We start from the raw sequence: 21947 nt of genomic DNA on the forward strand, positions 1-21947 counted from the left end.
TTAGGCGAGCTTAATCCACTCTATGACAAGTGGAAAAAATGCTTTCAAGAACATGCATGTAAGCGGTGGTTTGCATGGTAGCCAACTATCTGCACTGTCATGCCAGTTAAACCAGTTGTGTTTGTATCCATACATAAAATATGGCACATTGCCTCACTGCAGCAGCATTAGTCACAGGAACTACAGCTCTCACTCCTAGTTGTTTCTTGTCATGTTGGTGACCTATGAAACTATTCAGGAGGTGTGAATCTGTTGCACTCACCGTGAATCGATCTTAAAGAATTTCCTTACTTTGCCATCAGTGAAGTACATCTGTATCTATCTGCCTATCTATCTGTCTATCTATGTGCCTATCTGTCCATAACTGGCCAGGTGACAGGTGGTGCTGTTGAGGTCAGCAACCTTTACTATTAATAGAGCCATTTTACTCTCTATGCCACCAAATAGAATTGGTCTGGAGCTGCAACACATATTTGATAGCAAAGCTTACAGTGTTTTATATCTTATAAAGCTTTAAGTTACAGTTTGTTGCACTTATGAAATTATAGAACAACAATAGAGAAAACGGTCGAATTTTTTTTTTTTTTTTCTATTTTTATCTGTTATCATAAGGAAAACACCAAACTATACTGGCATGTGTAGGCCTACTTTGAAATGAATTAAACACAGAACCATACAGGCCTATTTGAGTCCTCCCCATATTTGTGGAAAATGAATAAAATCATAAGAAGCTCATTTTGAAATAAATAATAAAACATAGCTGCAGCCTAATGGCTTCAAAAGAGTAAACATAAAAAACAGGCCAGTTTGTATTTAATTATGACACAACATATCAATCATACAGGTAAGTCATCATCGTTGGCGGTGAAAGCAAACGACTCCAAAGCTACAGGGAGCCGCTGCAGAGGGGCTGAAGGATCAGGATCAGAATCAGAAATACTTTATAGATCCCTGATAGGCAGTTGGGTGAGAGCCGTGGGTTGCCGACCGCGCCCCAGGTGCTCTGATTTTACCATCGAGTCAGTGAGCTCAGGCTGTCTTTTGTCTTAATATCACAAATGCATACATACCTCATTATTATTGGCCTGTTTCATCTTTTCACAGATATTGAATTCATTGTTATATATCACCAACGATGCACGGCGCATAATTGTTAAGCATACACAATTACTCTAAATTTTACAATTACGCTGCATCATTGGGGAAAAAGTCTATCAAATAACAGTGTGATTGAGCATATTTGAAAATTGTGTTTTGTTATTTTCGAGGACTATGATTTTAATTAGGGATGCACAATATGAGGAAGATGTATGATACATCTGTCGTGTATTGCAATAACAGCATACATTGTCATACATGGATATTAAAGTGTGCTAATATTTCTGGTCCGTAATTTTGCTTTGCTAATAGACCCAGACAGTATGACTGAGAGTGAATGGCATGCTATTTGCAGTCCTTTGCCATTTATGTCAAACATTCATTTGTTCACTCTGTAAACACAATGCATAAACAACTCATAATTTTGTGTTGATTTTCTTTTCTTTTTTTTCCAAATAGATTAAAAATGGTTCTCATAGTCAGTATTATGTGTTTCAGTTATCCTCTTCATGCCAAATTTGAGGATTTTTTCCCCCAAAGAGCCATTTTTCAGGCAATAATCATGAATCGTAAAAAGTAAGATTTTCAGTAGATATATTTGTGTTGTTGTTGTTGTTGTTTTTTTTCTCTCTTTTTGTGGCTGGCACTGGATCCCAAACCCCTGTGTTGGTTGGGACCAATGCATAGTACCAGAGTTACAGAGGTACCATTTACTTTTCATAGTTAAGGCAGACTTGAAAATCAAGGCGTTATCTAATATCTTTCCACCTCACTTTCCAGCAGACAGACTAAGCTTTAGTTTGTGGCTTTTCTCTGGTCAGATGAAAGATTAACACACATTAACACTTGTTTTGGCATTTTCTCATGGGGAATATTATGAATCACAGGTAGAAAATGGATGGGACTTTGACATTTCATTTTACTGTGGCTGGGTGGAAAAAAAAACCTTGGTGGCACTGATGAAGAAAGACTATTGCCAAATGTGGCCACATGGTTACATTTCAGAGCTCTATTCATCTTCTCTGCAATCTCCAGCTATTGCTACTGCTTGTGCTTCATTTTGTAATGACAGAAACTGCTGTGTACTGTGTGAGAATTTATCACAATGTAGCAATATGAAAACTGAAGTGGAGCGCTGATGAAAATTGTGTGTTTATATTAACGCCTCAAGGTCAATATGTGAGGAAATTTGGAGATAATTGTTAAACAAGGTTACAAAGAATTTCACCCCAGCTCACTTTCCAGTTGCGTTTCCATTTGCCCGCGGTGAAGGTTGTATAATGTTTGTTGGCCACTTTTGATGACACAATTCTTAGAAGCTAACTTCCACAGAAAACTGTCTGTGGTACATTTCTGGGCATTTGGACTGTTTGCTTAAATCTGGGACAAAAAACTGGAGTTAGGAAATGTTTCCTCTAGCTGCGTGGTCAGGTTTGTTTGCAGGTCACAATGTGCTGATAGCATTTTTGTCTTTTTTGGCTAATGGCTTTTTGATAGAAGCTTTTGAGGATTAAATGAGGTTTAATCAATTTGTTTGACAGCAACAGAACAAGTTTTTTTTTCTGGGGTTTATCTGGTAAGAGCAGTATTTTGCTCTTCATTGAACGATAAGATGCTTGATATTCAAGGAGCTGACTGGATCGACAGGATCTATAATCATGGTTGCCAAAGTGCTGCACCTTGAACTGCTTTGTATTAAAGATAGTTTTGCTGTTTCAATGTTGGAGTTTTACTGGAAAATATATTAAATTACACATTACTTGTCTCTTTTCTTAAAAGTAATGAATTGCTGCACTTATTGCTCATGAAGAAAGGAAACCAGTTACAGTGCTTGTTATGCGTATTATGTATTACTTTCGTGCTACACTCTAAAACGATTGTGCTCGGCTTAGTTGGGCTCATTGGGCCAATAAATGTTTTAGAGCTGAGCTCACATTACCAGCGGAAGGAGTCTAAATAAAGAAACAAAACCTTGTAATAAACATGAAACATACAGCATTAAATTCAGACTTTTGGGAGTCATTTACCACTTTTATCACTTGTTCACGTCAGGGATATTAATAGTTAATCAATGACTGATTAATCACCATAATGAATTTGGATAATGTCAGTGATGATCAGTTAGTTGGTGATTGTTAGTCGATAGATTAAGTCTATTTCCTGTACATTTTAACCCGTTTGTCAGTAATACATGGTCATCTGTACTGTTGCATTGATTTATTACAGGCTAAGTTACAGTAGACAAGCACAGTGTTGTGTGGCTACCTGCCTCTCAGGACTAAATGTTTCATAACCGGAGCCTGCAGATCAGTAACTTGTTTTCATATGTCTGCTCTATATCTTAAATTTACATCCATGTTTCAGATGTGAAAAAAACATTAATCAGTAAAATAATATACTTTATTGCTTATTTCTGATGTTGCTGACTAATGTATTAATGAGGCATCCAAAAGTTTGCAGTCATAGGTCACATGCACTCTGGTCATAATTGTGATGTAAGACTTGAAGGCAGGATAAGGCGAGGAGAATCTTTTGATCGATGTTATAACAATTAAGAGCTCAAAAAGGCTGGAAAATGTCACGTGATTAATGACCTGTGTGATCGATCGGTGGCTGTAATTTCATTACCGACACTGGAACAGTAAAGATGTCTGTCTCAGTAAAAAAGTAATGTGATTACATTGACATATTACTTTCAAATGTACTATTCCCAACAGTGGCCTTGCTGTGTTTGACTGTTTTATTTATTTATTGTTTTTTTTTTTCTGATCACACCCAGAACAGTATCTGCCAACCAGATTGTTTTCTAAAATTTGTGTGTGTGTGTGTGTGTGTGTGTGTGTGTGTGTGTGTGTGCTTGTGTGCTTGTGTGCTTTTGCCTTCAGGAGTTCACCGTCCCAGATTACCGGACTCACATGCAGGATCCGCAAGGTCGGAGGAGACCATCTTTACTGTCTGAATTCCACCCCGGAGCTGAAAGGTAAGAGCCTCCCTTCACACACCTGACCTGCCTCAGTCTGAAGCCATAAACATCTGACAGATAGAGCTGGTGTTAATCCACATTCATATTTCCAAATGTTTTAATATTAGGAATTGTATTCTAAAGCCCTGTTAGGACGGGATACATTTTCAGGACAAGATCTGTAAAGTAATAATTATTGCAGGACCTCATGTGATTTGCATTTGGGATAAAGCATTTCTGTAATAAGTCTCAGTAAAAACAGAGATGGGCGTATCGACACACTTTGTCATCACACCAAAAATGTCCTGTACTGTTATTCCGTTAGTTATATAATACATTGATTAATAAATCAATTACAGCAATTCATACAAATATATAGATAGGTTATTCAGTCATAGTCCTACTGTGGCCAAGTATGCAGATAATAAACCTATTGCCAACTACAGAAAATGATTTCACTCAAAGTTGCCATAAGCGTCATCCCTCTAACAAGTTGAAAGTCTTGAAGGCTTTGATTTTTTTTGCTGAAAAGCACTTCCACGAGTGCCTCCCTCATTATTAAAAGACTACAAACAAAGAATAAAACTGGGAAAAGTTATTTCTGGCAGGAGGTGGCACAATATTCTACGAGGATTTGAATTGGCATGGGTTTAGTATTACCTGGCGTTATTATTACAGAGCTTTTCACAGTAGGTGAAAGATGCTGGAATTTTTACTGACATGGGAGCACGCAGTCTGTAAAAGTTATTGAGATGGGACTAAAATAGCTGAGATGCTGTGGTAATTATTGCATTATCCCATTCCCCCCATAAAGCTAAACCTGGCCCAATAGGGCTTAAGACTCTGTTTGTGGGGGTTATTATCTAGAGCAGAAATGCATGTCTGGTGGGGATATAACAGTGGAAAGACTTAAACCCGTGATCAATAAAGATGTGCTTATACATTCTGTCATTCTCTCTGCCATTGTGGTGCTAATGTTGAGCAAATTAAAATGGGATCAAATAATTGCACATATTTCCAGGTCCCCTGGGACTCCCTCAAGCATTCTCCGGGTGTCCCCAGATCCCAGTGTGGGAACCATAAATCTAGACAGCTGGGTGTATCTCCTGACAGCTCTGCATATCTGAGCACTTGTTTACCTTTGCTCTGCCTAGGCCTCCAGAGAGACGCCATGGCTACGAACAGCAGTTCCACTCTGTCACCGCCCAGACCGAGCACGAGGCCTTGGAGGCCAAACGTCCTCGCATGGAGACGGTCTCCGAGGCCCACATCACCCGCACCCCTCCCACCTCTGGGGGTGTGGTCCTGCCCCTGCCCCATACGGTTCAGGACAGCCTAAGAGCCTCTGGAGAGGTTAAAAAGGTGCAAATATGTTACACAAAACCAAGAAGCCATCAGATTAGGTCTAGGCCACATTTTTTTTTCAGGTGACAAATTTGGTCAGGCAGTTGACTTCATCTCAGTTATGTTTGGGAAATCATTCTTAACAAATTATGTCTGCTTTTGGAAAGCATTTGGAAAATGAAAGCAAGTAATTGATATTATGTGTATTATTAACCTTAACTTTGAATCCTCACAACAATGATCTTCTACAATTCTCTTCTTGTATTCAGAAAGACGTTCTCTGTCTGTTCTCTTTGCCTTTTTATGTTAGTATCCAATTGTGGTTTTTGTTTATGCTTTTTTGGACTATATACTATTGGAAGTAAATATCTACCAAAAAGTATGACTTTTTGGTCAAGTTCATAAACCTTCCCCTGCTTGGATTATAGCTTCAATTTGTATGTTTGCAAAAGATGCTTGGACAAAGTTTGCAAAACCACAAAATGCACTTTGGGACCGTCCAGAATCTGTTCTTGTTAGTTTTTGTCAGCTGAATGACTCATTTTGTTTTTGCGGCAGGAGTCTCAGTTCACTGTCAAAGTGGAGTCGTCCCCTGGAGGACCAGTGCTGCACATGGGCGAGGATCAGGACACTTCTCCCTCTAAACTGTCAAAGGAGGAGCTGATCCAGAGTATGGACCGCGTGGACAGAGAGATTGCTAAAGTGGAGCAGCAGATCTTCAAGCTGAAGAAGAAGCAGGTTGGTTATAGTGAGACCTCTTCTCCTTACATGCTCTGGACACAGTGGATCCTCCTCATCTTGAACGAGAACACTTGGCGCAGGCTACCGTTACACTTGCCATCTCAATGAAGCAGTAAGCCACTTGTGGTTGCGGTCACTGTAAGCCACAGCCTCTCATGTTTATAAAACAACAGTGGCACACCATTGTAATAAAAAAATAAAAGCATAAATGTTAAAGAAATCTTTTTAGTTTTTCATCTGTAAAAATAAAAACATTATTTTTCCACTAAGTGACAGCGCTAGCATGAGTGATTCATATTTTGTGCAATAATAATTAAGTATTAAAATTAAGTGCTACAAAGTCACAAGTGGATTTATTGGGTATTTTGCAATAGCTTTACACGTGACTCAGCAAATCAGAACTGGGGACTGGGAACTGCCCATTTCATAACTTTTATTATCCAAGCCAAAATGATTTGAGCGGCTGGGCTGTACAAAAACAGGATGTCAAAACCAGATACGGAAGAGTGTAGGTTCATGTGGGTATTTGAATGCTGCATCCACCTGCAGTTCACATTGAAATATTGTGAAGAGAAAAATAATTTAAACACAGATGTGAACAAACACAGGCACAGGAGAGGCATAACAGCCTGTTCTTGCACAGCGATGCAAGATCACATATTCTAATCCTCCCAGTCAGATCTCAAAAAGTCAAATCTATAATATTTGCCCCAAGCGGTGATTCATGGGGCCCAAGCTCCAGCAGTGCAATCAGCTGACCATGGAGAAGAAATCTATTCTCATGTATTATGATGGAGGGAAGAGTGGAATTATATACTAAAGCTTAGTTGAGGTTAGTTGAGGCAGACAATGAAGAGGGTACAGGCAGACAAACAGAGCTGCCAGTTAGCACACTGAAACTAGCAAGCACAGGTTGGCACAGGAGAAATCGAGCAAAAAAAACATTCAGGTACTGGTCAGAATGAGTGAAGCAGACATAAAGGCAACAGTCAAACAAATGAACTAGTGGCCGGATGCATGGAGAAGGTTCAACAGTTTAACAGAAAATGAGTGGGGAGCAGGGCTTATATACTGGGCTGATTGGGAATGAGTAGCAGCTGTTGGCTCCAGAGAGAGGAAGAAACAAGCAAGAGGTGGAGCAGGAGAGAGAAACAAAGCAGTTGAATTACAGAAATATTTATAGTTAGGAATTTAGATTTAATTCAGAAGCAGCTGAAAACAAGCAACATGCATTAACTGCTGCATTGTTGGGAAGTTGGACTGGGTCACCTGGGGATTCAAACCCTGGACCTTTGTGTCCTCGGAGGAGACGACTTACTGACTGCACCAATGGGATGATTGCTTTCCCCCCCCCACAAATCGTATTACAACTTGATGCAGTGACATCACATGCCAAACTCAGGAATTTTGTTGGTCTAAAGTTAAAACTTTCAGGACCCCAAAAAATGTTGGTGATAAAATTCCAGAAAAAATCACATCATTCTGCTGGTTTTGGGTGTTTTGTCAAATATTTTTGTGACATTTGATCAACCATTTGGTGAAATAAAAAGTGTTGTGCATGCAATACAACAAGATACTGGACAAGATCATGGACTCACCATTTGAAACACTTGATGTCTGCCATCTACACAATGTGTGTGTCTGTGTTGGTAGTAATGACTGAAGAATTAATTTTTGCTATTTGTGAAAAATATTGTGATGGACTCTTGAACTTATTTTTTTTTAAAGTCTGGAATATAAAATCTTTGAAAAATAAGAATTGTTGTAAAAAGCCATGCCTGCTTGAATCAGTCATAATCAGTCATAAATTGTATGCATTGATTAGACATGAACCTAGATGGTGTATATTGAATTTCTTATGAATCTATTAAGCTGTTCCTGCAATATAAACGTTTTGCATTTGTAACACCCTCTAGTGATGAAATGCAATGTGCTTGACTACATGAGCTTAGTTAACACCCCTGAACAAGTGTCTCAAACTTCAGATAGATATCTTAATGTGTTCATTAGTTAGGACGTGTTTTATAAAAGCAGCCGCACCTCCAAATTCTTAAAAGCAAATTGTGGGAAAATGGTGTCGCATATCAAAAATCCCCAAAAGTACTTTGTTTCGGCTTGGTCCACATATGCTGTGTACTAAATTTGATGCCTGTTGCTCATAATTAGTGGGAGGAGTAGTGATAAAGCGGTTTTGGACAAAATACAGAATAGCGAACAGTCTTCCCAGATGTACAGTGTGATTATTTTTTTTTCCCCCTCAAAAAAAGGGGAATTTTACAGCTAAAACTTACAGTTCAGGAGTTACGGACCAAAGTGTTAAGTGTGGCTTATTATAGCGCCACTATCTGGTCCAACTGGTATAATATTCATAGTGGGTGAGATTTATGACCTATCTGCGAAGTTCAGTGGCTTGTGCTCTCATGGTTTCAGAGATCCAGACACCTTAAGCAGGTTAGGGTTATTCATGCCCAACAAACACCAGTAGGACCTCCTGTTTATATTTCCCTAATTACAAGTGTGACTTAGTTGTTCTCACAGTTGAAATTATTTTGAGGACAGGCAAAATCTAGTCTAGGACTGAGCTTTAAAATCCATACCTTGCTTCATTGTTTTCTAGCAGTCTCTGGACCTCTTTGACCTCATGAAAAAGCTGGTGTTCAGTGTGTGCTGTAGTGTTGTGGTAGCGTGAAAGCAGCTCTGTCCTCAGTGTTAGTAAGGCTGTTCCCGCTAAGCCCCACAGGCGAGCCGGTCCTCTCAGCGAGGGGCTTTAATCAGCACCCTCAGCCACAGGTTGCCCTCTGTCTGCACCAGCACTGTTTGAAGTCAAATCTCCTGGGCTGTAAGATGCTTATATAGGTGTGTAGCTTAGCAAGCCTGTGCCCATCTGTGTCTGCTCCCAATTAGCTGCTCCCAGAAAAAAGGTGAATTATTAGAGATGGAGGCTTATTTGCCCTATCAATCCCATCTCTCTGTTTTGACCTCCCCTTGAAGGGAGCATTAGCTTGTTTTTTAAGCTTTTGGTGGCTGTTTTGTCCTGCTATCATTTTGGAATTCTGTCTCATTAGATAGGAATGTAAGCTGAGCTTGGCTGGGAGAGAGACTGTTTTCTGCAAGATTTCCATCCTGATTTCCCCAAGATTTTCAGGGATTTATTTGTTTATTTGAGGTATTTAAGGAGCTCCTAATCTTGTCCCTGTAACCTGGTCGTTTATGTAACCTTTAACTTGTAAACACTCACCCACCAGTTCAGCTGTCTGTCAGCATGGCTGCGATGGCAGAAACCTGCAGTTCTGTTAAAAATAAAAAAGCAAAGCTCAGCCTGAACAAGCAGATAGGGAATAATCTGATAGTGCCAGCATGGGCGTCGGATATCAAAAGCTGGGATCAGATCAGCACAGTCTAGGTGGAGCTTAGCTTTCCACTCAGTCACCATTTGCTGTGGATAAAAAAAGAAGAAAGGAAGCTTTCCATAATTTTTGTTCTTCCTCTGTGTGTTTTGTGTGTTTCTGCTTGCTTGCTATTGGCTCAAAATGTTTTGTGTTGGTGTTGTCTCTTAGCAACAACTGGAAGAGGAAGCGGCAAAGCCCGTGGAGCCAGAAAAGCCAGTGACCCCTCCCCCGGTGGAGCACAAGCACCGCAGCATAGTCCAGATCATCTACGACGAGAACAGGGTTGGTTGTCTGCTTCAAGCACCAAGACACACCACAAACAAACATGAATACTCTTAAGCTCTCCTTATTTATTTATTTACTTTTACATTTTTGCTCATAGCAATTTTAGCCAATTCCTCTGACATGTTTTTTTTTTTTTAATATTCTCTATGCACTCCAAAAGTGCGTAGCAGTGGTAGAACAGTATTATAATAATCAATTGTCTCTGCTTTAATGCTAGTTTAGAAGTCTTGATGTCTTTTTTGTGTTATTGCTGTTTTGTGTGTGAGAGAGAAGAATTCCTGAACTCATCTTGAGTGCAATTTGGTTATAATTTTTTACTTTCTTCATTTTTGGTTAAATTTACCCTTTTTTTTTAAACTGGCAGGCTAATTATGTCTACATTTATATTTAGAATGTAGAGTGAAAGGCAAGTGGAGTGGCGTGCTTTATTATCTGTTCTTAATTAGAACAATAGAGGGGTGAGTGAGTTTATGTGTGTTTGCGGAGGTTACTGTAGTTCATGTCTGTCAGACAGTGGACAGCACTGGGACACGCCTTCCTTCCCAAGTCAGCCATTAACCCTTTTATTCCTGGCGAGCTGCTCCAGCCACTGCCTCGGTCTAAAGATAGAGGCCTGTGAAGAGAGGGGATGAAGAGTTATTCAAGATCGTTCTAATGAGCTTGCCGAGCAGACAGTCTGCTGTGATCCAGGAGAGCTGTCATTGCCAGCCCTATTAATTATGCTGCAGTGGGAACATTCTTCTGTCTTTTTTTGCCCTCCTTGTATCATGTAGCTCTCCACCCAGACAGGTGCATCTGCATAGTTTTTAGTGTATCATTTGCAGGAGCTCAAGATCAAGTCAAACCAATCTGAAAAACTATAAAGCTGCTATATGTATGTAATTTTTTTTTGAGTTTTTTGTTTGAGTTTGTTTGTTTTGCATTCCTGATCACACACAAGCTCAGGTCCTATAAGGTCCTATGCTAAACTTTGTACATGATTCTCATATTAGGCACACATTAATAAGCAAAACCCCAGCTTTACCGCAGCCACTCAGAATTCAGCTTTAATATATCAGCATAAATACAAACTAGAGGTCTGTTATTTTAAGATTGCGCCTGCTCCCGCATGATTTTACGCCACACCCGCCCGCAACCTGCATTATTTTTTGCTGCGCCCGCTCCTGCTTGCCAAGAGTGGGCAAGAGCAGACCAGTGTAACAAGCCTACCCACAATCCACAGTCTGCCCTCCACATCTCTCTCCCTCACTGTATCCCATATGGCCTGGACTGGAGAGATCTGTGAAAGATCTAAAATGCAGCACATCACAGACATTAAAATGAGATCTATCAAGATATTTGATCTTTTACGCCATCGTCTTCATGTCTAAAAGATGTCCCAGGAATGCCAGGCTATAGGCTCACCGTGCGCATGGTACACGCATGCGGACTGGACGCATCTGTACTGTTCAAGAAAGTGTCCTAATTAACTTTCCCCTTTCCTCACCTTTCAGTCTGTTTCCAGTGGAGTTACTATCATCCTGTATGGCACAGTCGCTTCACTCCATGCTGCCTTCACAGGTCACACAACAAGCAAGCAGGCTGGGGCAAGCTAAGCTACGGCATGCAAGCAGGGACAATTTCCGGCCTGTGATCAACTAGTTCAGCCCGCCAAAAATAAACATGTGCATTACAGTGTTCTCACACGTGCCCACCAGCCGTCAGCTATAAAATTTCCACACTGCACATATCTTCTGCAGGTCCTGCGGGTAGACCCACCCTGTGCAGACCTGTAATGCAACATATAGATGTTGTATTCTATTGCTGGGAAAATATTTTGTTTTCTTAAGTGTTTGGGGGTTGTAGTTTCATCATTTTTTGGCAGTTTAATATAATGAACGGTTGTCTAAAAAACACCTGACATTCAATTAAAAAAAAAATTCTGAGGAAATAATTTAGCTAGCTTTTTTAGCAGGGCTCCTCTTGCACCTATAGTCTGATGCATATTCAAGATTTTATATCATTGATCGATTTTTGATAAGTCCCGCTTCTGGTGACATTATTTCCCACAGAGAACCTTGTTCCACCACCTTCTTTTAACATCATTCAATACCTCTAGGCCCAAACTAATAACATTAGTTTTGGCCCAGTAATAAAGATGTGGACACATGAGCCCTTTTGAATAAGCTGCAAACTGATTTACTTAGAGTATTTTTTTACTTTTCAGAGTACTTAATTCTTATCCATCCATTGTTATTCCTTTTTATTTTTCCAGAAAAAAGCTGAAGAGGCCCATAAAATACTGGAAGGTCTTGGTCCCAAGGTTGAGCTGGTATGTGATTTGGTGGTTAATAATAGTAACTCATTTTCCCCGTGTGAGGTTTGGGGAAGAAATAATGCATAGCTTAATAACAAAGTAGATATTACTGTTTGTTTAACAGGTAATGATTAATCCACTATCTTTCCCTGCTCTGCTCTGCTCTTTTTTGCCCCTGCTTAGCCCTTGTACAATCAGCCGTCTGACACAAAGGTGTACCATGACAACATCAAGACGTGAGTATCAACTTTTGTTCCGTAGCCGCATTTCATGAACATCTGGAGGCTTTGCATAACGTAAGAGCAGCGCAAAGGACATGATGTTTACAACACTAACAGGATATGAGGGGTCTCAGCTGAGGGAAGTGTTGGAGGTAGCATTGACCTCGTCCAGATAAACCCATCTGATAATGCTCTGTCTAATCTGATCGCTGAGTCACCGTTTGGTTTGCCCTACTGACACCAAGGAGAGGGATTGAGAAAGGAGGTGAAAGAAGGTGTGTCTGCTTGCATGTGTGACTGACTGCGTGCGTGTGTGTGTTTAAGGCAGGGGTGTGGTGGAGTTGAAGGCCAGGTCATCTAGGTTGAAGCCCCTTATCAGTATGTACCATGAGAGTGGCCCATCTGTTTCGTCCTTTTATCAGGACAGAGACCACCTCTGTGTGAATTTGCTGTACCAGCCACACTGTCAGGGTCAACTCTCTGAATGTTATTTCCCCACGGCCGTCATCATGTGCAAACAGAAAAGTTCCCAGTATCTTGTACCTGCTGTAGTGCAAATAAACAGTGAAAGAGACGATGATGCTTTTCTCTGTGTTGGAGAGGAAATCAAGTCGAGGAATTCTAATTTGCCGAGGTGGTCTTGAGCTTGTTGGAGGCATTTGTGTTGATGCGTAAAACCCAGCATTGTCCTTGTATATTACACATCCTCGGCTCTTGCTTTGGTGCTGACTGCCTGGAGAAACACAAGGATGCACCTTAGCGTGTTACCTTTTTTATGCATTATGTTGTGTGCTTTCAGACTGGAATGAAGAATTATACTATCAGTGTATTTAATAATGACTGCTGTGACTGTGAACATCAACATTAAAGTACTGCCCTCTTCATTTCAGTGAATATATCCTGTTCTCTTGCAGCAACCAAGTAATGAGGAAGAAGCTGATTCTGTTTTTCAAGAGGAGAAACCACGCTCGTAAACAAAGGGTAAATATTCCTTTTGGTGGGGGAAGTGTGGTGGGGAGGAACTTCCAGGTATTTGTGTGAAAGCTTTGAACTTTGAGGCGTATCCCAGACCCACGGACAGACAACAGACAAGGCCGTGAGCACAAAACACTCCACACCCGAGCTCTGTTTGCACTCAGATGACCTCAGCTGACCACTGGAAATGTTGGTGGGGTTGTCTCTGATAGGAGCAGTTTACTTTAAGGTGCATTGACACAGTTTCCGGTACTTTGCATGAATTCACCAAAGCCCTTGGGTTTTACTGGCTTTTACATTTTGTATTTTTGAATATTTTTAAAAGACAAAAAGGCTGACAGGGGACAATGCAATGTTACCCAGTTTGTTAATGGGTCACAGATAAAATAATGACCGGTTTGTTGAATGTAATCTTATTTTTCCGAATACATTTTGTCATCCTGAAAAACAGAGGGCAGTGTACAAGGCAACACAGTAGTTGTTTGAATGTTATGTATACAAGCACTAAAGTTATTATTATTACTGCATATATCCTGAAATCACAGCTGACAGGTTCCACTTCAGCCAGTCATTATTCTTTCATTTTCACAGTAATGAGAAAATGTGATGCTATAAGATCAGTGACTTAAATACTGAAGGAAGTTACTGAATATTTAATATTGATTTATGTAGTTTCTCAAATGTGCAGCACCTGTCATTAGTTATGAGGTCCACACAGATGTATTTATTTACATCTGACTGCTTTTGTGTCTGCTCCGTACATGGAAAACTCCATTTGTCATGTGCTGTGACTGCAAAAAGCTTGATCAATAGAACTTTCCAGTGTTTTATAGGGGTGATGGAGCAAATAGTATCTTACCAAAGAAATTGTAGGAGCGTGCCTCTTATCAATAACCTCATGTTTAAATATACTACAGTCACTCCCATGTCATAGCACTCATTACTTTTTTCATATGACTATGGCTTAGTGAGTGCAACCTTACTGTGGCTGCTCCCTGTCAGGGTCAGACAGACCTTTTGGACTTTGAACAATGGCAGAGTGCACATGGCTTCATGCCGAGAGGAAGGTGAATTGTTTGGCTCTCACTGCAGAGAGTGGAAACAAGGCTGTATTGTCCTGCACATACAGGACCCTTTCCATCTCTTCCCTCAACATTTTAACTCTGAAGTATCTCCCCCCCCCATAAACAGTTTCTTTTTTTGCATTAACAAACCATATCTGTACTGCGGTTCTTTCTCTCCCAGTCTCTAGCAGCATTACCCTTTGCCAGACAAATTGTAAACAAAAACCTGAACAGTATTTACTGAAATATTCGCTTAAGCTACAAATGATGCTAAAGGCTATTTGAAACAAAAAATATGAACAAATTATGCCTTGGGGAACAGGCTGCATTAGGCAACTTGAAAGCTGTAGACAAACACACCCAGACACAGCCGGTTCCTGAGGGTCTTAGAAGAGTCCCTTTTCCAAATCAGCTTACAGCGCTGTAATCGCTCAACTCTCCTGCTCTCTGCCATAAGTTCAGTGAAGTCACTTAAGCCTGAGTTTAGTTTGTGAGAAGCACTATGTTCATCTTTCAAAGTGAAGGCAAAACCAAACAAATAATTATTTGTTGTGAAAAAAAAAAATATACACTTCAACTCAAGTTCACCCACAGCTCATAGGAGAGATGTACTATGCTCTTTGTAGCCAGCGAACTGGTGGTTTAGATTTTAATGATTATGTTTGCATCATTAAATTTGTCACTGCTCTCCAGTTGCCTGGCAATGTTTACATGTACCTCCAACAAACCGAGCTCTGTTCACTGCCTCATCAGAAACTTTAAAAGTTTTTTCATCGAACAGTCGTGTTCAAATTGTTGTGTTGCTCTTGTGCTTGAAATTAGGACGGTGTGGGGTGTCCCAGTCGCTCATTGGTTTAACGTGTGTCCCAGCTGTCTACTGGCTTTGAATCCATCTCAAGATCTATGTCATTCTATATCAGTTGTGTCAAAAACTGTCATTGCCTTTTGTCTCACAGTCTTTGCTGTCTCTTTCTATTTTGTCTAATAGGGGTTAAAATACTAAAAGAAAAAAACGGAACATTGTGCAAATCACATCTTAATTGATTTTGATCAATTTTGGCTCATTTTGTAAAGGCAATATGTATGGGAAGAAGTTAATTTTGAATCAGCTTTAGATTTTGGTAACCCTCTCTGCTTCTTAATGAAAGCCACTTCCTCTGCAAGCTTATATAATCCAGATGCAGAACAGTGGTGACAACAAAAGTCTTTGTAATGGAGGAACAGAAGTTTGAGATGAATATTAAACAGTGTTACAGTGAATGGTGTTAAAGGACAGTGTAACTTCTTGTGAGAGAGGTTAGAGATGCAGTTGTCACGATCCATATATTAGCACACTCATAATGATGTGTGAAATGATTTTCAAGGTCATTCAATCTTATGGCCTGTTACACTGGCAGCAGTTTCTTTTGGCCATTGTCATAGGGACAGACATGTGCTTGTGATATACCCGTTGAACACTTTGCCTATTTACTCAGGAACAGAAGATCTGTCAGCGCTACGACCAGCTGATGGAGGCTTGGGAGAAGAAGGTGGAGCGAATGGAGAACAACCCCAGGCGCAAAGCCAAGGAGAGCCGGACACGGGAATACTACGAGAGGCAGTTCCCTGAGATACGCAAGCAGAGGGAGCAGCAGGAGCGTTTCCAGAGGTAACACAGTCTTCTTACCAGTGGCCGGTGAACAGTGTGGCAGTGGAATTGTGTTTAGTGTTTGAGAAATTTGGCTCTTAGTGAGGCATCAGATGGCTAGAAAAGTAGCTGGGCAACGTGATATGTTGGTTAATTTTCCTGTGCTTTTATACTGTAGGTTAAAAACGTCCATTTCCTTTTGACTAAACACATTCTGTTCCTCAAAGCTTCATGAGATTAGGAATAGAATTTATAACTTTGAATTAATAACTTTGAGGCTGAAAATTTGATCAAGGGCTCTAAAATAACTGGAACTTGAACTTAATGATAATAATGATGACAGTATTATTATTATTATTACTACTACTACTACTACTACTACTACTACTACTGTTGTTGTTGTTGTTGTTATTATTATTATTATTATTATTATTATTGTTATATGACCCCCATAAATGATGAACAAACAGAGAGAAAACAAGAGTGTTTGGTGGGTTATGGATATGAATCCGGGTTAGGACACTGGGGGGCTAGGAATGAGACTGTGATATCTATGATATGTGCAACAACTGACAGATGCACTTTAAAAGAATTTGTCCTGTCCCGATTTCTCTCAGAATTCAATATGGAGAGTATAATAAGTAAAAACAAACAACACAAAGAAAATTTCTGAACTGCCTGTGGAATATAAATGTGGAATAGAACTTTTCCATTGAGGCAGTTGAGTAAAAATGAATCAAAGGGTCATTGTATTTTATTAGAATCTCCTGTTTGAGAAATTTTGAAGGTATCCCGATTTGTATGAATAAGTCTCGAGCTCCTTAGGTACCAAACACAGAGATATCTTGTGTATTTATAACCTGGCCTGTGAAACCACTTGTCACCACTACTTATAGTTGATATAAATAATTTAATTGGCTTATATGGGCGATATTTAATGCTGGTATCTGACCTGTAACCTCACCACTTCTACACTAGATTTTTTTTTTCTGGGAGTTCATGCTAAAAATATCCCAAACTTGACCAAATCAGAAGCTCAAACAGGATTATGAGCTTTCACTTGTTTCAAACAGCAGTGGTCTTTTTTTGCTAGCTCTAAAATATTCCATATATTAAACACAAAGTCGTCTTCAAGTGTACTTGTAACTAATCAATCGCCCACATTGGAGGGGCTGTTGGTGAAATCATCTTTACTCAGTTTTTTGATTCATCAGTAATGTGGAAAGGATCTGTAGCATTCAAGTCTATACATTCACACTCAGATATGAACAGTGTCTCTCAATTTCATTTTTTAAAGGACGTCTATTCAGCTTTTAACTAAGTGAATGACACTAGGTAGAATGCAGTGTCCTAGTTTGGGCCCTAGATATTGGCTGTCTGGGTGCCTCTGGGCAGGGTGAGAGACGGGGTCAGGGTCCAGTGTCTGGTTGTTCCTGGCGCTGACTTGCTGAGCTTTGCGCTCACGAAAAGTAAGGGTTTGCACGTCAGCACTGTTTATGCAGACTGCTAGACCATGAAGGAAGAGGCAAGCAGTAACTGGTTTAAAAAAAAAAAAAAAAAGCTCTTCTGTTCATTACTGATGAGGACAGTGATTACTGTATGATAACTTGCAGAGCTTTGAATATGAATTTAACCACATGTTCCAAAACGCTTATGTTAGCAGAAAGATAAAAATTGCGAACAAGTCTCTCAAATGAAAGTGATGTAATTTGGTTGGCTGAAAAACTTAATCTCATTTTTTTTAACCATTTCTTAACATTTTAACTTTCATTCAGACTTTTAATATGGTCAAAATGGAAATATGATTGGAACTGATGATAAGGATTTTGATTTGTTTGATTGTGGCATAGTGTGTGATTGTGGCTAGTAATTAAGTTCAAGTTTAGGTTGATGCATGATGTAGTAAAGTTTTTTTCCAGTGAAGTATTTTGTCTTCCAACCGTTAAAATATCCAAAGAAACTATTACCATGCCTTCGTGCATCTGCATCTCCATATTAACCTTTTGAATCCGAAACGGGGCAGTGATTTATGGCAGTCACATTATTAAACAGGTGATTTTCCACTCTCATCATGCCAAGCTCGCTAATTTTTTCTTAATTTCTTCAGGGTCGGCCAAAGAGGAACTGGCCTTTCTGCAACCATTGCAAGAAGTGAGCATGAGATCTCTGAAATCATAGATGGCCTTTCTGAACAGGAGGTGGGTAAACTTAACTAAACAAACGTTGATGACAGCAGCCTTAAAGAAGCAAGTGTCGCAGTTGATGCTGATGTCACAGTGATGAGACCTGTTTTTGTTTTCTTCCTCAAAATCCCTGCTGATAAATTGTCTACAGACGTCACTCAGATTGAGAGAGCACATTTCTATAAGCGTAGAGGTTGTGTTGTGGAAAAAAAGGCTGCCTTCACCTGGGGTCAGTTCCTCATCACCAATCATCCTCTCTGCTGAAGTGTCCTTGAGCAAGACACAGCATCCTTACCGGCCCCTGGGGTGTTGTTTTGTAACTGCGCTTGTGCTTTTAGAGAAACAAGCAAAAAGAATTCCTCTTGACCTTGACAGGATGTGGCATAGAAAACTTTCAGGAACTGTTTTGATATAGAATCATTGCTGAATAATTAAAGGTGTATCATGTATAAACTAACCTTGGACGTTTTCCCTGCTTGTGTGCTGCAGAACAACGAGAAGCAGATGAGACAGCTGTCCGTCATCCCTCCCATGATGTATGATTCAGAGCAGCGGCGAGTGAAGTTCATCAACATGAACGGTCTGATGGATGACCCGATGAAGGTGTACAAAGCCCGGCAGTTCATGAATGTTTGGACCGAACATGAAAAGGAGATCTTTAAGGAGAAGTGAGTTGTCGTCGTTGTTATTGTTGTTGTTTGTTGATGTCAGAAGACTAGATGGTCATTGGTGATGAATATGTTGTGTGCTGACTGAACTACTGTTGACAGAGTTTTGAAAGTTTATTCTTAGAATCACAGTTTGTGAGGTTAAGATAAAGGCCTACTATATAAGCATGCTGATGAAACTTGTTTGGGCCATGCCAGGCCATGTAGGGCATAAGAGGATTGAGGGAGGTTCTTGAATGTACTTTGTTATCAAACTCTCTGACCTCTTATGTCCTGCACTGCAGAAAAACAGTTCAAAATTAGCCATTGTGTTGATTTCAATTTCTTTTCCTGGGCTTCTATAATTAGTTTGTCTTCCTGCAGAGAATGGAATGTAGGATGTAAATATATAAAGATCTTGGCACCATGATTAAAGAGTCGCCTCTTATTTGCAGGTTTGTCCAACACCCGAAGAACTTTGGCCTCATTGCTTCCTATCTGGAGAGAAAGGTGAGACACTGCTTGTATGTTACCCTGGTATGAACCTGGAGAAAGAAATGCTTTCACAGCACATTCTCATTTTATGAATCAAAAAGGAATGCCACACCTCTAACATTTCATATGTTACCCTACATATTGTTGGACAGTCCAACCAACATTTTTGAATATGACCAGCTCTCTTGAAGCCAGAACTGTTAGATCCAAGATGTAACACTGCTCCGTCGAAAATGAAGCAGGAAAACATAATACATTTTTCTGTTAGACAAATCTCTTTGATTTTCTGGAGATAAGGTTGCATATTCTGTTTCAGAACTGACAATATAAAATGCAGTAAAGCTCATGCACATAGTTATCTAAAACGAATCACATTGTTGACCTACGGAATCATTCACCCATTCATTGTCTACCGAGCAGCTTCACGTTTTACATCTTGTTGATATCCCTTGATGATAAAGTTTGACACTTTGCTCTGTGGTTTCTGGCTCTGCCAGACAGTTGTGTTCAAAAATATTGATTAGACTATCGTAGCCCATAGGAGTAACATATATGAACTCGTAAACTGGGTGTCACCGCCCTGTAATGGAAAAAAACCAAAAGCACATGCTTTGCATTTGTTGCTTTCAATTCTGTCGTCATGTGCTCAGATTTTCATGTTTTTTCCTCTTGTTTCAGTGTGTGTCAGACTGTGTCCTGTACTACTATTTGACCAAGAAGAACCAGAACTACAAGACCCTGGTGAGACGCAACTATGGAAGACGGAGAGGGAGGAACCAGGTAAACCTGAGACATATTATTTAGGATTTGTGTGGCTCATGCTCTGGTTGAGAGGATGCTGGATGTCTTTCAATGAAAAAAAAATGATGTGCAGCCTTTTAATTAGCCTTTTAATTTTGTCAACATTAGAAGAATAGATTTGCAAGTTGAGGAGAAAGGGCTTCTCTAATTTTGTGATGCTTCAGATTGCCAAGGAAGAGTGGAAAATGCCTCTCTATATGAAGAATACACAACATCTCTGCGTATTTTATGTATACCTTCATTTTATATATTAGGGCTACATTTACTAGTTAAATGCAACTTCTAATGCCCAATCATGCTTGGCTGCCTTTAGTGACAGGACTACCAGATGAAGATGGCCAAGCTCACATTGAGATTGCAACAGTTAATAGTCTAAACCGAATCAATAAATCTGAAAACACATTGGCTGGAAAAATGCCGTCATGAGTGTCTCAAAAGAAAGAAAGGGAATAATCACAGATGTGGTTGAATGTGTGTGTTCTTATTTGGAAATTGAGAACCCAGTTGGCATCCTGGAAATTATACATAATGTGTGTCCATCAGTGCTGGCTGCATTTGTGCACCCAAATCCTCTTTTCTACCAAAACAGCTGATGCACGCAAGAGCTCAGAACATGCGTACATTGCATGCCTCTGCTGCTGACTCCTCATCAGTGTGCGCCTTGTATGGGCCCTGCCTCGACAAATCAGGATCGCCTCACAGACACTAACAGTAATTTTGCAGGATTGTTTTTGGAGTTTTTTTCCCTCCTCTTTCCGTGTCTGTGTTGTGTGGTATTGGGAAATTGGTCTCACTGCCCTATAAAAATGTGGGCGCATCTCTAATGTGGCCTGGTGTGATTGGATATTTGAATTCCGATTGCAGAAGTTGCTTAAAAAGACCAGCGTAACCGTAGCCTTAGATCGTTTCATGATGCACTTTTTAAGGATCCAGTGGCCACACATAGCCAGGACAACATGAAATAAGTCGACTTTGTTCATTTCCGCTCACGCTGCTTCCAGGTTGTGTTTCGGCCTTAAAATAACAGTGTGGTCTCTGTCTGAGAGCTGGATGACAGAACCGTTTTTTTTCTTCGGTGTTAAGACATCAGCCACTTTAGATTACAGAGATTAGAGAGGATGTAGCTGCTGTCGAAGATTGCATGACCATGAATAATCATTGCCTTCAGATCTCAGCCAGTGATTGCTTAACCTTTAGATGCATAAGTGGGTCAAAATGGCCTGTGTTTTCTATTTTATTTTTTCAATATCTAATGAAAATATTTAATCTTTTCATGTTCTAGATATTCCTCAGAAATCTTGTTTTGTTTTGTTTTTATACCCTCCTATTCAGTTCATTTACTCATTTTATTTACACTTTGAACTCTTTAAGAAAATGTATTTTTTGTATCACTACCCCAAGTTTCCATAAGTGGGTCCAAAACTACTTGTATGCTTTTCCCATGGAGTCTCATCAGAACATTTGATACTTATTAAATATAAAGCCTGTTTACTGTTGAGCACATCAGAGGTGTAACCACTTACCAAGACTATTTTACACATTATCTTCATATACTGATATATGATATCAAGAATATCAATATTATATACATGTTTTTACTGCTGGAACTCTTTCATAACACTAAATTGATAACAAATGAATAACATTGCACATGTTTTACCACAGGTTGCAGAACTGTATTTTTAAATCATCAAATCAGCCTTTCTAGATAGCCAGCTAACACCATGTAGCTAGTTAGTACTAGTAAACATAGCAACTTTATTTGTATGATATTATTCAAAACAGCTTGCTAAAATTATTATTATTCACTTCGCCACTA

General features: G+C 39.7%; 1 protein-coding gene across 3 annotated transcripts in view; it reads left to right on the forward strand.

Annotated features, from left to right (window-relative positions):
- The window catches only part of ncor1 (nuclear receptor corepressor 1), a 72714-nt gene that overhangs the window by 5245 nt on the left and 45522 nt on the right, over positions 1 to 21947 (forward strand). For all 3 annotated transcript variants that reach the window (XM_030069668.1, XM_030069669.1, XM_030069670.1), the window contains exons 3-14: positions 3984 to 4078; positions 5215 to 5422; positions 5963 to 6142; positions 9703 to 9816; positions 12074 to 12130; positions 12299 to 12351; positions 13251 to 13317; positions 15851 to 16023; positions 18110 to 18200; positions 18675 to 18853; positions 19288 to 19342; positions 20006 to 20107. In XM_030069668.1, coding sequence (XP_029925528.1) covers positions 3984 to 4078; positions 5215 to 5422; positions 5963 to 6142; positions 9703 to 9816; positions 12074 to 12130; positions 12299 to 12351; positions 13251 to 13317; positions 15851 to 16023; positions 18110 to 18200; positions 18675 to 18853; positions 19288 to 19342; positions 20006 to 20107 — 1374 coding nt within the window. The remainder of the gene's footprint in view (positions 1 to 3983; positions 4079 to 5214; positions 5423 to 5962; positions 6143 to 9702; positions 9817 to 12073; positions 12131 to 12298; positions 12352 to 13250; positions 13318 to 15850; positions 16024 to 18109; positions 18201 to 18674; positions 18854 to 19287; positions 19343 to 20005; positions 20108 to 21947) is intronic.

The sequence above is a fragment of the Myripristis murdjan genome, chromosome 14, assembly GCF_902150065.1.
Source record: "Myripristis murdjan chromosome 14, fMyrMur1.1, whole genome shotgun sequence".
In the NCBI taxonomy this organism is placed as follows: domain Eukaryota; kingdom Metazoa; phylum Chordata; class Actinopteri; order Holocentriformes; family Holocentridae; genus Myripristis; species Myripristis murdjan.